At 48.1% G+C, this 13,326-nt stretch overlaps 1 protein-coding gene across 1 annotated transcript in view; it reads right to left on the bottom strand.

Annotated features, from left to right (window-relative positions):
* Nucleotides 1-847: 847 nt before the first annotated feature.
* lcp2a (lymphocyte cytosolic protein 2a) overlaps nt 848-13,326 on the bottom strand; it is a 188,096-nt gene continuing 175,617 nt past the window's right edge. The window contains exons 19-20 of the mRNA XM_059990762.1: nt 7,101-7,256; nt 848-1,340 (exon numbers count right to left, since the gene is read on the bottom strand). Coding sequence (XP_059846745.1) covers nt 1,215-1,340; nt 7,101-7,256 — 282 coding nt within the window. The 3' untranslated portion in view covers nt 848-1,214. The remainder of the gene's footprint in view (nt 1,341-7,100; nt 7,257-13,326) is intronic.

Below are 13,326 nucleotides of genomic sequence, written 5' to 3'. Positions count from 1 at the left end.
GACGGGAAGGTGTGACGGGACGGTGTGACGGGAAGGTGTGACGGGACGGTGTGATGGAATGGTGTGATGAGATGGTGTGACGGGACGGTGTGACGGGAAGGTGTGACGGGACGGTGTGACGGGAAGGTGTGACGGGAAGGTGTGACGGGAAGGTGTGATGAGACGGTGTGACGGGACGGTGTGACAGGAAGGTGTGACGGGACGGTGTGACGGGAAGGTGTGACGGGAAGGTGTGACGGGAAGGTGTGACGGGACGGTGTGATGGAATGGTGTGATGAGATGGTGTGACGGGACGGTGTGACGGGAAGGTGTGAGGAGACGGTGTGACAGGAAGGTGTGAGGAGACGGTGTGACAGGAAGGTGTGACGGGATGGTGTGATGGGAAGGTGTGACGGGATGGTGTGACGGGACGGTGTGACGTGAAGGTGTGATGGGACGATGTGACAGGAAGGTGTGATGAGATGGTGTGATGAGGCGGTGTGACGGGACGGTGAGATGGGATGGTGTGACGGGATGGTGTGACGGGATGTTGTGACGGGACGGTGTGACGGGAAGGTGTGACGGGATGGTGTGACGGGACGGTGTGACGTGAAGGTGTGACGGGACGGTGTGACGGGAAGGTGTGACGGGATGGTGTGACGGGACGGTGTGACGGGATGGTGTGACGGGATGGTGTGATGAGACGGTGTGATGGGATGGTGTGACGGGATGGTGTGATGAGACGGTGTGATGAGGCGGTGTGACGGGACGGTGAGATGAGATGGTGTGATGAGACGGTGTGACGGGATGGTGTGATGAGATGGTGTGATGAGACGGTGTGACAGGACGGTGTGATGAGATGGTGTGATGAGACGGTGTGACGGGATGGTGTGATGAGACGGTGTGACGGGACGGTGTGATGAGACGGTGTGACGCGAAGGTGTGACGGGACGATGTGATGGGACGGTGTGACGGGACAGTGTGTTTGATGTATTTCTGAGTTGTTTGTTTGGATATGGGGGCAGTACCTATCGCTGAGGGTTAATCATAACCCTCCCTTTCATGGTGACATTGAGCTAATGACAGAGTTAGAGAAAATGCTATTGAAGATACTTAACGTCTCTGCAGTGGAGGGAGACCATGGTCCACTTTCATTTTGTTTCTTGTTTAAAAAGATCTAAGAGTTCCAACTGGCTGCTTTGAGGATTGACAGTCAGCCTGATGTAGAGCTGTGTCTACTGAGCTGCAGGATATATCAGTGTGCACTGTTTCCTCTGTCCTCCTCGCTGATCTTTGCCATCAATCAGCATAAGTGGCATCTGTGTATGGTGCTCCACAAGTTCTGTCACTGAACTGAAGTTCTGCAGAATAAATCAAAACAATTTGAGTACAATGCCAAGGTTTGTAATGAATTATCTGGATTCAGCTGACTTTATAAAAGAATCATCAATTTGGTCTTTGCTGAAGTGTTGTTGAGTTCCTCTCAACATTTCCTCCAAGACATTTTAGGTCTTGGAGAGGGTTCAGAGATTTACTCAAGAAGACCATAGCTATTAAATTATGGACTGGGATTATCAATGGGGAAGATGGAAATTCAAGCATAGTAGATTAATTGATATTAAAATTATCCAGCTTTTCTTAACACATCATTCCTGATGTGGATAAAAACACAAAATGCTGGCAGAACTCAGCAGGCCAGACAGCATCTATGGGAGGAGGTAGTGATGACGTTTTGGGCTGAAACCCTTCATCAGGATTTATTTATTTATGCTGGAAATTATTTATTTCCAGCATCTGCAGATTCACTCGTGTTGCCTTTGAATTCCTGATGTGGACTCCAGCATGGGGAAGTATGAGAAAATACTTTACCAATCCCTATATTAATTTTGTATGTTTTAATAAGATTGTCATGTTCCCCTAAATTTAAAAGGATACATGATCAATTTTCCTCTTTTTTCTCATAAACTGCCCTCCCAGGAATCAAACAGTGATTCCTCTTTGCATACCTTGACATCCTTCCTTTGAAAATGAAACCAGGTCCCCACATGATTGCAGTAAGATGCCTTTATTCTTCTCCTTCAAACCTTTTTCTACGTATTCCTGCTTGGTCACTGCACCTGTGTGTTAACTTTCCAGTGACTTGAGCACCAAAGCTCCCAGGTATCTCTGCAAAACATCTTTCAATCTCTCACCATTTAAACCTTACCCCACTTTCCCTTTTTTTCTACCAAACTGGATGATCATATGTTTCCACATAAAATTTCTTTGGTCATATTCCTGACAATTTGTGAGCCAAATTTTATTTCCCTGCAGATGCTCTGCACCCTTCACACAGCCATATGGTGCTTCTGTTATCAGCAAACTTGCCTATGTTACAATTTTGTTCAGAATTCTGAACAGGTTCTGAACAGCTGGGCTCTATCAGCAGTCCTTTGGCACCTTATTTCCCTTACCTAGCCCAAAGTTTAATCCTATTGTTATCTGCCTATTACCTAGTCCTCCACTAAACTGAAGGTTTACAATGCTGTTGTGGTCTCATCACTTCTACATGGCTGTGAAACCTGGACACTGTACCGCAGACATGTCAAACAGCTTGAACAATTCCACAATCGCTCTCTGCGATCAATCATGCAAAACCGCTGGCAAGACCGTATCTCCAACCTGACAGTCCTGGACCGAGCCAATTCCACAAGCATTGAAGCCAGGGTTTTGAAGGCTCAGCTCAGATGGACTGGCCACGTGATCCGCATGGATGAGTCCAGAATGCCGCGTCTGTTGTTCTACAGAGAACTGGAGCAGGGCAACCGTGCCCAAGGTCGCCCAAGGAAGAGGTACAAGGACAACCTCAAGTCAAACCTTAAGTGGGCCAAACTCCAGCCCCGCGATCTCGAACACACTGCTGCTGATCGGTCCAAGTGGCGCAATCTATGCTCCAAGGCAGCAAACAGCTTCCAAGCCAACTGGCGCATGCAGCGCCTCAAGGCGAGTCAAGAAAGACACAGGAAGGCGTCCGCTCCTGCCCCAACAGGCGGTGCTCCTTGCCCCATCTGTGACCATATCTGCGCTTCGGACTTCGGCCTCAGAACTCATATGCGTGCCCACAGGCATTGACTGCGCAATACGTTTGTCTTTCTCGGACTTGGAGAGACTACTACTACTACTAACTAGTCCTCAATCTATGTCAGTGACATGACCTCCCTTTCAGTAAACCACGCTGATCCTGCCTAATCCAGATACTATTACCTCCTGAGGAAGGGTCTCGGCCCGAAACGTTGTCACTACCTGATGCACCATCAATAACTCACTCTGAGATGTGAAGGCGAGATATCGGCTTTTATTGACTGGAAGAAGGAACCAGCAGTGAGTGACCACCATACTACATCCTGGAGACTGAGAGGCTGGCCTCAGGCCTTGACCGCCTTTATACAGGGGTCTGTGGGAGGAGCCACAGGAGCAGTCAGCGGGGGGCGTGTCCAGACAGGCACACGTAGTTCACCACATTCACCCCCCCTTTGTTTTAAAAGAGTCCCATGTGGCGAAGTTTCTTACAGGTTAAGTCTATCAGGTGGTCGAATCTGTCGCTGCGATCGATCTACGTGGCACCGGCTGTGATTGCACAGATGCCGGCGGTGGCGGTGATTGCACCGGAGACGGAGGTTGTGCTGGTTCCAGCCCACTAGGCGTCAGTGATCCCTCACGCATGTGTGAGGTGCCTGGTATATATGCGTACGAAAAGCCCGGTATATGAGTGTCGTGAGGAGTCTGTGTAGGGCCTGGTGAGTACGGTGTCACCTCAGGTGCAGGGTTCATAGTTACCGGAGAGCCTTCAGGGTAGTGGTCTGCTGCACCTGCGGGCGCCAGGTCGCGGATGGAGACCGTGTCCTCCCGCCCATCAGGTAAGACCACGTAGGCATACTGGGGGTTTGCATGTAGAAGGTGAACCCTCTCGACCAGCGGGGAGTATTTATTACACCTCACATGTTTCCAGAGTAGCACTGGCCCCGGGGACGTCAGCCAAACTGGTAGGGGTGGTCCCAGTGACAGACTTCCTGGGAAAAGAGAATAGGCGTTCGTGAGGGGTGGCATTGGTGGACATACATAACAGAGAGCGGATAGAGTGGAGTGCCTCAGGGAGGACCTCCTGCCATCGAGAGACCGGGAACCCTTTTGACTTAAGGGCTAAAAGTGTGGCCTTCCACACTGTGGCATTCTCCCTCTCCACCTGTCCATTTCCCCAGGGAATATAACTCGTGGTCCGACTAGTAGCAATGCCCCTAGCTAGCAGGTACTGGAGCAGCTCGTCACTCATAAAGGAGGACCCTCTATCACTGTGGATATAGCAGGGATATCCAAACAGAGTGAAGAGCTGGCGCAGGGCTTTTATGACGGACGTGGTAGTGGTGTCGGGGCAGGGGATGGCAAAGAGGAACCGTGAGTACTCGTCGATAATATTGAGAAAGTAGACATTGCGGTCGATGGAGGGAAGGGGGCCCTTAAAGTCAACACTCAGTCGCTCAAAGGGGTGGGTGGCCTTGATAAGTTGTGCCTTTTCAGGACGGTAGAAGTGGGGTTTGCACTCAGCGCAGATTTGGCAGTCCCTGGTCATCGTCCTGATGTCCCCCAGGGAGTACGGCAGGTTCCGGGCTTTCACGAAATGGTAAAATCGGGTGACCCCCGGATGGCAAAGTTGTGCATGAAGGGTGTACAGCTGGTCGAGCTGTGTGCTAGCACACGTACCCCGGGATAGGGCATCAGGGGGCTCATTGAGTCTGCCAAGCCGGTACAGAATATAATAGTTGTAGGTGGAGAGTTCTATTCTCCACCGCAAAATCTTATCATTTTTGATTTTGCCCCGCTGTTGGTTGCTGAACATGAACGCAACTGAGCACTGGTCGGTCAGCAAGGTGAATCTTTTGCCGGCGAGATAGTGCCTCCAGTGCCTAACAGCCTCCACTATGGCCTGGGCTTCTTTCTCCACCACGGAGTGCCGAATTTCAGAGCCTTGGAGGGTGCGAGAAAAGAATGCTACTGGCCTGTCTTCCTGATTGAGGGTAGCAGCCAGAGCGAAATCGGAGGCGTCACACTCTACTTGGAAGGGAATGGTCTCGTCCACCGCATGCATCGTTACTTTGGCAATGTCCCCTTTAATGCAGCTGAAGGCCCCGCAGGCCTCGGCAGAGAGGGGAAAAGTGGTAGACTTGACCAGGGGGCGGGCCTTGTCTGTGTAATGGGGGACCCATTGGGCGTAATAAGAAAAGAAGCCCAGGCACCGTCTGAGGGCTTTGAGGGTGGTGGGAAGAGGGAGTTCTAACAGTCGGAATACGGTCAGGATCAGGGCCAATGACCCTGTTCTCTACGACATACCCAAGGATAGCGAGTCAGGTGGTTCCGAACACACACTTGTCCCTGTTATAGGTAAGGTTCAGGGCTTTGGCCACTTGGAAAAATCATTGGAGGTTGGTGCGGTGATCCGACCAGTTGTGACCACAGATGGTGATATTAACCAGATAGGGAAATGTGGCCTTCAGTTGGCACTGGTCCGCCATCCGGTCCATTTCCCTCTGGAAGACAGAGACACCATTCGTGACACCGAAGGGGACGTGCAGGAAGTGATAGAGCCTGCCACCCGCCTTGAAGGCAGTGTAGGGGCAGTCCTCTGGGCGGATGGGGAGCTGGTGATAAGCGGATTTCAGATCTATTGTCAAGTACACTTTGTACTGAGCTATCTGGTTGACCATATCCGCGATGCGGGGTAGGGGGTATGCGTCAAGCTGCGTGAACCTATTGATGGTTTGACTAGTCCACCACCATCCTATTTTTCTGCCCAGTCCGAACAACGACCACCTGGGCCCTCCAAGGACTCGTGCTTGGCTCAATGATCCCCTCCCTGAGCAGCCGCTGCACCTCCGACTGAACGAAGGCCCTGTCCCCCGCGCTGTACCTCCTGCTTTTAGTTGCCACAGGCTTACAGTCAGGGGTCAGGTTGGCGAACAGCGGTGGGGCAGGGACCTTGAGGTAGGAGAGGCTGCAAGTGGTGTCGGTAGCAAAGGCGTCTCGCACCAGCAGCTCCGCATGCTGTTCTGCCGTGAGCGTCTTGCAGTCACAAGTTCGGACGAGTGTCTGTAGGGCTCGGAGAAACTCAGCGCTCGATTCTCCAGGCCACTGTCGCCGGGTAGCTAAGCGATGTTTTGAGTAGACGGTATTCACCGGCCGCAGGTACTGTCTTTTGAGGTTGTCCAGTGCCCCATCGTCGGTCGGCAGGTCTCTGATAATTGAATAAACTTTTGGGGTGACCCTCGAGAGGAGAATTCTGTGCATAACGGCAGGGTCAGTTGCACGAACCTCCTCCAAGTATGATTGGAAGCATGCAAGCCAGAGTTCAAAAGCAAGAGCTGCTTCAGGGTCTTGGGGGTCCAAGTCCAATCTTTCCGGACGTAAAATGGTTTCCATGTTTTAAAACTTCCAGTCAATAAAATTGAAGCACCATCAATAACTCACTCTGAGACGTAAGGCGAGATATCGGCTTTTATTGACTGGAAGAAGGAACAAACAGTGAGTGACCACCATACTACATCCTGGAGACTGAGAGGCCGGGCTCAGGGGCCTGTGGGAGGATGGGAGGAGCCACAGGAGCAGTCAGCAGGGGGCGTGTCCAGACAGGCACATAGTTCACCACACTACCTCCTCCCATAGATGCTGTCTGGCCTGCTGAGTTCTGCCAGCATTTTGTGTTTTTTGTTTTTCACTATTACCTAAGTGCTCTGTTACCACTTCTTTAAAAATATTTTCCAGAATTTTCCCTGTTGCAGCTGTTGGGTAGATAGTTTTGTACTTCAGAGCTTGCATCTTCCTCTATTCTTAACCCATGGGACCTTCCAAACTGTGAGATTCTTTCTAGAATCCATGCAGTTTTGAAGCACTGGTCCGGATAAGTAGTTTTGATAGAGCTCAGGGTAGTTTACTCATATTGTGGAACCGTTTAGGAGGTATTGCCAATTGAATAAGGAAGAATGACCGTTGACTAGTGTGTAGACATTCAGGCTGACTGGCTGGGCCAAGTGCCCATTTATCATTCTATGCGATAAACACAAGAAAAACATACGAAGTACTTCTCAACTCACTTCCTTTCCTCTGAGTCCGGTTCCCAACAGATACATAGCGACGTCTGCCTGATAACGGATTTGAATGTTGTATACCTTGTCTCCGTACAGTACCATCAGGACAAAAGGGTGTTCACTGTTTCTCCGTGAACTGTCTCTGATTAAGAAAGTCCCATCCTGAAAAGCAATATATGAATGGAAAGTCAGTAATACTGGGAGATCACATTCATGCACCCAGTGGCAAAACATGGTACAGTTTGCTGCAGAGTGCAAGAGTGTCCATCATCAAATATTACGATGAATCATATTATTGAGCTCAGCCATGTCTAGTACAACACTTTTAGCATTAGACTACTTGATTCAATAACAATTATGCCATTTTGGATTCTGCTGGGGGCAGGAAAGGTTCAAGGGAAAAGTCATAGCAATTTCCTTGGGGCAGATTTCCAAGAGGAAAGTTTCAACTTATTTTGCAGAGGAATAGGAACCAAAGGATGGGTCAGATGATGGGGCAGTTAGCATATAGGCAGATGCAGTATTAGAGGGAAAGGGCAAAATTGCAGTCAGGGGGTATCAGGAACAAGGATGAACTTAGAGCATAGGTCAGTTGCATGGAACTACGATGTTGTGGCAATTACGAAGATTTGACTGATACAAAGTCAGAAATGGCTACTGGATGTCTGAGGCATTAAAAGTTTAAAAAACGGACAGGGAGGATGATAAAAGTGTGTGGGGGTGTAATATTGTTAATAAGGGAATATCACAACTGCAGAACTGTTGTGGAGTCAGTGCAGGTGGAAGTCAGAAACAAGAAGGGGGGAGTATTCTATGGAAACACCCCCTTCCCCCATCCCAACAGCAACAGAAACACCAAGCAACAAATTGGGAGGCAGATTTGAAAAGGTGATGGGGTTCCAACTTCCCTAGTATTGATTTCCGTCTTCGTGCAAAAGGTTTGAATGGGGTAGAATTTGTTAAGTGCATCCATGAAAGGTTCTTGACTCAATAAGCTGACGAGAGGAGAGGCCGTACTGGATCTGATATTGGGAAATGAACCAGGCCAGATGTCAGATCCCTCAGTGGGTGAGCATTTGGGAGACAGTGACAGAAACCTCCCAGACCATTGGAGAGGGATAAGAACAGATGGTATGGGTAAGTATTGCATTTGAAGGAAGGAGAATCATGATACCATGAGGCAGAAACTGAAGAGCATAAATTGGAATGGATGCACAACAGAAATATGGAGGTTGTTTAGAATCATAGAAATCTATAGTACATTACAGGCCCTTCGGCCCACAATGTTGTGCTGACCATGTAACCTACTCTAGAAACCGCCAAGGATTACCCTACCACATAGCCCTCTACTTTTCTAAGCTCCATGTATCTATCCAAGAGTTTCTTAGAAGACCTTACTTTAGGGAGCACATGAAGGGAGTTCTGGATAGATGTGTCCTGTTGAGGCAGGAAAAAGTGGTGGGTTAAGGAATCATGTTTGATAAGAGATATGGAATATCTAGTCATGAGAGAAAAAGCTTACTTAGGGTTTCAGAAGCAAAATCATAAGATCATAAGATACAGCAGTAGAATTAGGCCATTTGGCTCATTGAGTCTACTTTGTCATTTCATCATGGCTGATCCACTCAGCCCCAGTCTCCTGCCTTCCACTTGTAACTCATCATTGCCCTGACCAATATAGAATCTATCAGCCTCTGCCTTAAATATGCATAAAAACTTGGCATCTACAGCTGCCTCAAGAAATGAATTTCATGAATTTGCCATTCTCTGGCTAATGAAACTCCTCCTCATCCCCATTCTAAAAGGATGCCCCTCTATTCTGAGGCTGTGTCCTCTAGTCTTAGACTCTCCCACCATAGGAAACATACTTTCCACATTCACTCTATCAAAGCCTTTCACCTTTGATAGTTTTCATTAGGTCACCCCTCATTCTTCTAAATTCCAGTGAATACAGCCATAGAGCATCAAACTCTCTTCATATGACAAGCCATTTAATCCTGAAATCACATTTGTGAACCTCCTTTGAACACTCTCCAGTTTCAGCACATCCTTTCTCAGATAAGGGGCACAAATTTGCACAAAATACTCCAACTGAGGCTTCACCAGTGCTTTATAAAGTCTCCACATTACATCCTTGCTTTTCTATTCCAGTCCTCTCAAAATGAATGCTAACATAGCACTTTGCCTTCCTCACCACAAACTCAAATTGCAAATTAACCTTGAGGGAATCCTGCAAAAGGACTCCTAAATCCCTTTGCATTGCAGATTTTTGCATATTCTCTCCATTTATAAAATAGTCAACCTTTTCATTTCTTTTACAAAAGTGCATGACCATACACTTCCCGACACTGTATTCCATCAACCATTTCTTTGCCCATTCTCCTAATCTGTCTGTCCTTCTGTACCCCCGCTAGTTCCTCAAAATTATTGGCCCTTCCACCTTTCTTCATATCATTCACAAACTTTGTAACAAAGCCATCAATCATCCAAATCATTTAAATATAACGTAAGAAGAATTGGTCCCAATATGGATCCCTGCAGAACACTACTAGTCACAGGCAGCAACCAGAAAAGGTTCTCTTTATTCCCATTCTTTGCCTTCTGCCAATCAGCCACTGCTTTATCCCTGCTCGAATCTTTCCTGTGTTTCCATTAGCTTGTAGATTAAGTAGTCTCATGTGTGGCACCTTATCAAAGGCTTTCTGAAAATCCAAGCATACAACATCAACCAATTCTCCTTTGTCTAAAAATAAAAATACAAAATGCTGGCAGAACTCAGCGGGCCAGACAGCATCTATGGGAGGAGGTAGTGATGACATTTCGGGTTGAAACCTTTCATCAGGAGTGAAGTAACATGGGATGGTTGAGGGGGGATAAGAAGTGGGGGGAGGGATGAAGTAGAGAGCTGAGAAGAGATAGGCTAAAGGGAAATGGGCTAGGGGAAGGTGGAGAATTATGGGAAATAAAAGAGAAAGAAAGGTAGGGCTGGGGGGAGATTATAGTGAGAAGGGAAAAGGGCGAGAAAGAGAACCAGATTAAAATTATAGATAGGGATGGGGTAAGGGGGGGGCAGGGGTATCAGCGGAGGTCAGTGAGCTGGATGTTCATGCCAGCAGGAAGGAGGCTACCTAGGCGGGAGATAAGGTATTGCTCCATCAACCTGCGTGTGGCCTCATCTTGACGGTAGAGGAGGCCATGGACAGACATGTCGGAGTGGGAGTGGTCTGTGGAATTGAAGTGTGTGGCCACAGGGAGATCCCACCACTGCTGGAGGACTGAGCGCCGGTGTTCGGCGAAACAGTCTCCCAGTCTGCGGTGGGTCTCCCCAATGTATAAATGATGCTCCCGATGTGGCCTCCCATAGATGCTGTCTGGCCTGCTGAGTTCTGCCAGCATTTTGTGTTTTTATTTATTTCCAGCATCTGCAGATTCACTCGTGTTTCCTTTGTCTATGTTGCTTATTATTTCTTCAAAGGATTGTCAAGCAAGATTTTCCCTTAAGGAAACTATACTGACTATTTTATCATCTCCTTTCAAGTACCCTGAAACCTCATCCTTAACAATTGACTCAACCACTAAATTTCCTTTCTTCTGTCTCCCTCCATCCTTGAAAAGTGGAGTGAGATTTTCCATTTTCCAGTCTTCCAGATCCATTCGGAATCTAGTGCTTCTTGACAAAAATATTTACCAATGCCTCCACAATCTCCTCAGCAACTTCTTTTAGAAGCCTGGGGTATAGACCATCTGGTCCAGATGACCTACCTAATTTCAGACCTTTCAGTTTCCCAATAACCTTCTCTCTAGAAATGATAACTTCACACACTTCATGACCCCTGACACCTGGAACTTCCACCATACTGCTAATGTCTTCCACATTGAAGACTGATGCAAAATACTTATTCAATTTGTCAGCTACTGGGCCAAGTTTGTCTCTACTCCCTTTTTGAATAAAGGAACAACATCCGCAACCCTCCAATCCTCCAGAAACTCTCCCATCCCCATTGATGATGCAAAGATCATTGCCAGAGGCTCAGCAATCTCCTCCCTTGCCTCCCACAGTTGCCTGGGGTACATCTCATTTGGTCCCAGTGACTTATCCAACTTGATGCTTTCCAAAAGCTCTAGCACATCCTCTTTCTTAATATCTACATGCTCAAGCTTTTCAATCTGCTGCAAGTCATCACTACAATCACCAAGATCCTTTTCCATAGTGAATACTGAAGTAAAGTATTCATTAAGTGTCTCTGCTATTTCTTCTAGTTCCATCCGCACTTCCCCCCATCAAACTTGATAGGTCCTATTCTTTCACATCTGCCACTTGACCAGGTTCATTTCCCAATACCAGATCAAGTATGTCTCTCCTCTTGTAGGCTTATCTACATATTGTGTCATAAAACCTTCCTGAACACACCTAACAAACTCCACCCCATCTAAACCCCTTGCTCTAGGGAGATGCCAATCAATATTTGGGAAAATAAAATCTCCCACCACAACAACTCTGTTATTATTACATCTTTCCAGGATCTGTTTCCCTATCTGCTCCTCGATATCCCTGTTACTATTGGGTGGACTATAAAAACACCCAGCAAAGTTATTGACCCCTTCCTGTTCCTAACCTCCACCCACAGAGACTCCATAGACAATCCCTCCATGACGTCCACCTTTTCTGCAACCGTGACACTATCTCTGATCAACAGTGCCACGCTCCCACCTCTTTTGTCTCCCTCCCTGACCTTTCTGAAACATTTAAAACCAAGCACTTGAAGTAACCAGTCCTGTCCCTGAGTCATCCAAGTCTCTGTAATGGCTACCACATCACAGCTCCAAATACTGATCCATGCTCTAAGCTCATCTGCTTTGTTCACAATACTCCTTGCATTAAAATAGACACATCTCAAGCCTTTGGTCTGAGCGTGTCCCTTCTCTGTCACCTGCCTATCCTCCCTCTCACACTGTCTCCAAGCTTTCTCTATTTGTGAGCCAACCTCCTCTTCCCCAGTCTCTTCAGTTCAGTTCCCACCCCCAACAATTCTAGTTTAAACTCTCTCCAGTAGCCTTAGCAAACCTCCCCGCCAGGATATTGGTCCCCCTGGGATACAAGTGCAACCCGTCCTTTTTGTACAGGTCACACCTGCCCCAAAAAAATGTCCCAATGATCCAGAAATCTGAATCCCTGTCCCCTGCTCTAATCCCTCAGCCATGCATTTATCCTCCACCTCATTCTATTCCTATACTCACTATTGCATGGCACAGGCAGTAATCCCAAGTTTAATACCTTTTCAGTCCTGCTTCTCAACTTCCTTCCTAACTCCCTATACTCTGTTTTCAGGACCTCTTCTTCTTTCCTATCTATGTCATTGGTACCAATATGTACCATGACCTCTGGCTGTTCTCCCTCCCACTGCAGGATATCATGGACACAATCTGAAATATCCTGGACCCTGGCATCTGGGAGGCAAACTACCATCTGAGTTTCTTTCCTGCGTCCACAGAATCACCTGTCTGACCCCCTAACTATCACTAGCAGTGATTAATGGTCCTCTATCACTACTGCCTTCCTTTTCCTTTCCCTACCCTTCTGAGCCACAGGGCCGGACTCTGTGCCAGAGGCACGGCCACTGTTGCTTCCCCCAGGTATGCGGTACCCCCCCAGCAGAACTCAAACAGGAGTACTTATTGTTCAGGGGACAGCCACAGGGGTACTCTCTAATACCTGACTCTTCCCCTTCCCCCTCCTGACTGTGACCCACTTATCTGTCTCCCGTGGCCCCGGAGTGACCACCTGCCTGTAACTCCTCTCTATCACCTCCTCACTCTCCCTGACCAGGCGAAGGTCATCGAGCTGTGACTCTAGTTCCCTAACTCGGTCCCTTAGGAGCTGCAGCTCGACACACTAGGCCCAGATATGGCTGCCCGGTAGGCTGAAAGACGCCAGGACTTCCCACCTCTGACACCGAGCACAGAACACCGGCCTCACACACATTCTTCCTTTCCACAGGTAAACCTACCTCACCTCATCCACTTACCGCCTAAGCCCATTGAGCCAAAGCCTGCTGCCTCTCACTCCGCTGCCCACTGGATATGGCGGTCTTCTTTTTAAACTTTTCCCACTCTACTGGCTGACATCACGCACCTGCGCAGTCTTGTCTCTCTTTACCCACTGTATATTCGAAGCTAGAAGTGGCAGGTGGAGGAGATGGTGCTATAGGGATCTTGAATTGTTGTAGGTCTG

The sequence above is a fragment of the Hypanus sabinus genome, chromosome 15 (assembly GCF_030144855.1).
Source record: "Hypanus sabinus isolate sHypSab1 chromosome 15, sHypSab1.hap1, whole genome shotgun sequence".
Lineage (NCBI taxonomy): Eukaryota > Metazoa > Chordata > Chondrichthyes > Myliobatiformes > Dasyatidae > Hypanus > Hypanus sabinus.
The sequence above is the reverse complement of the archived record's forward strand: the minus strand, read 5'-3'. Positions and strand labels throughout refer to the sequence as shown.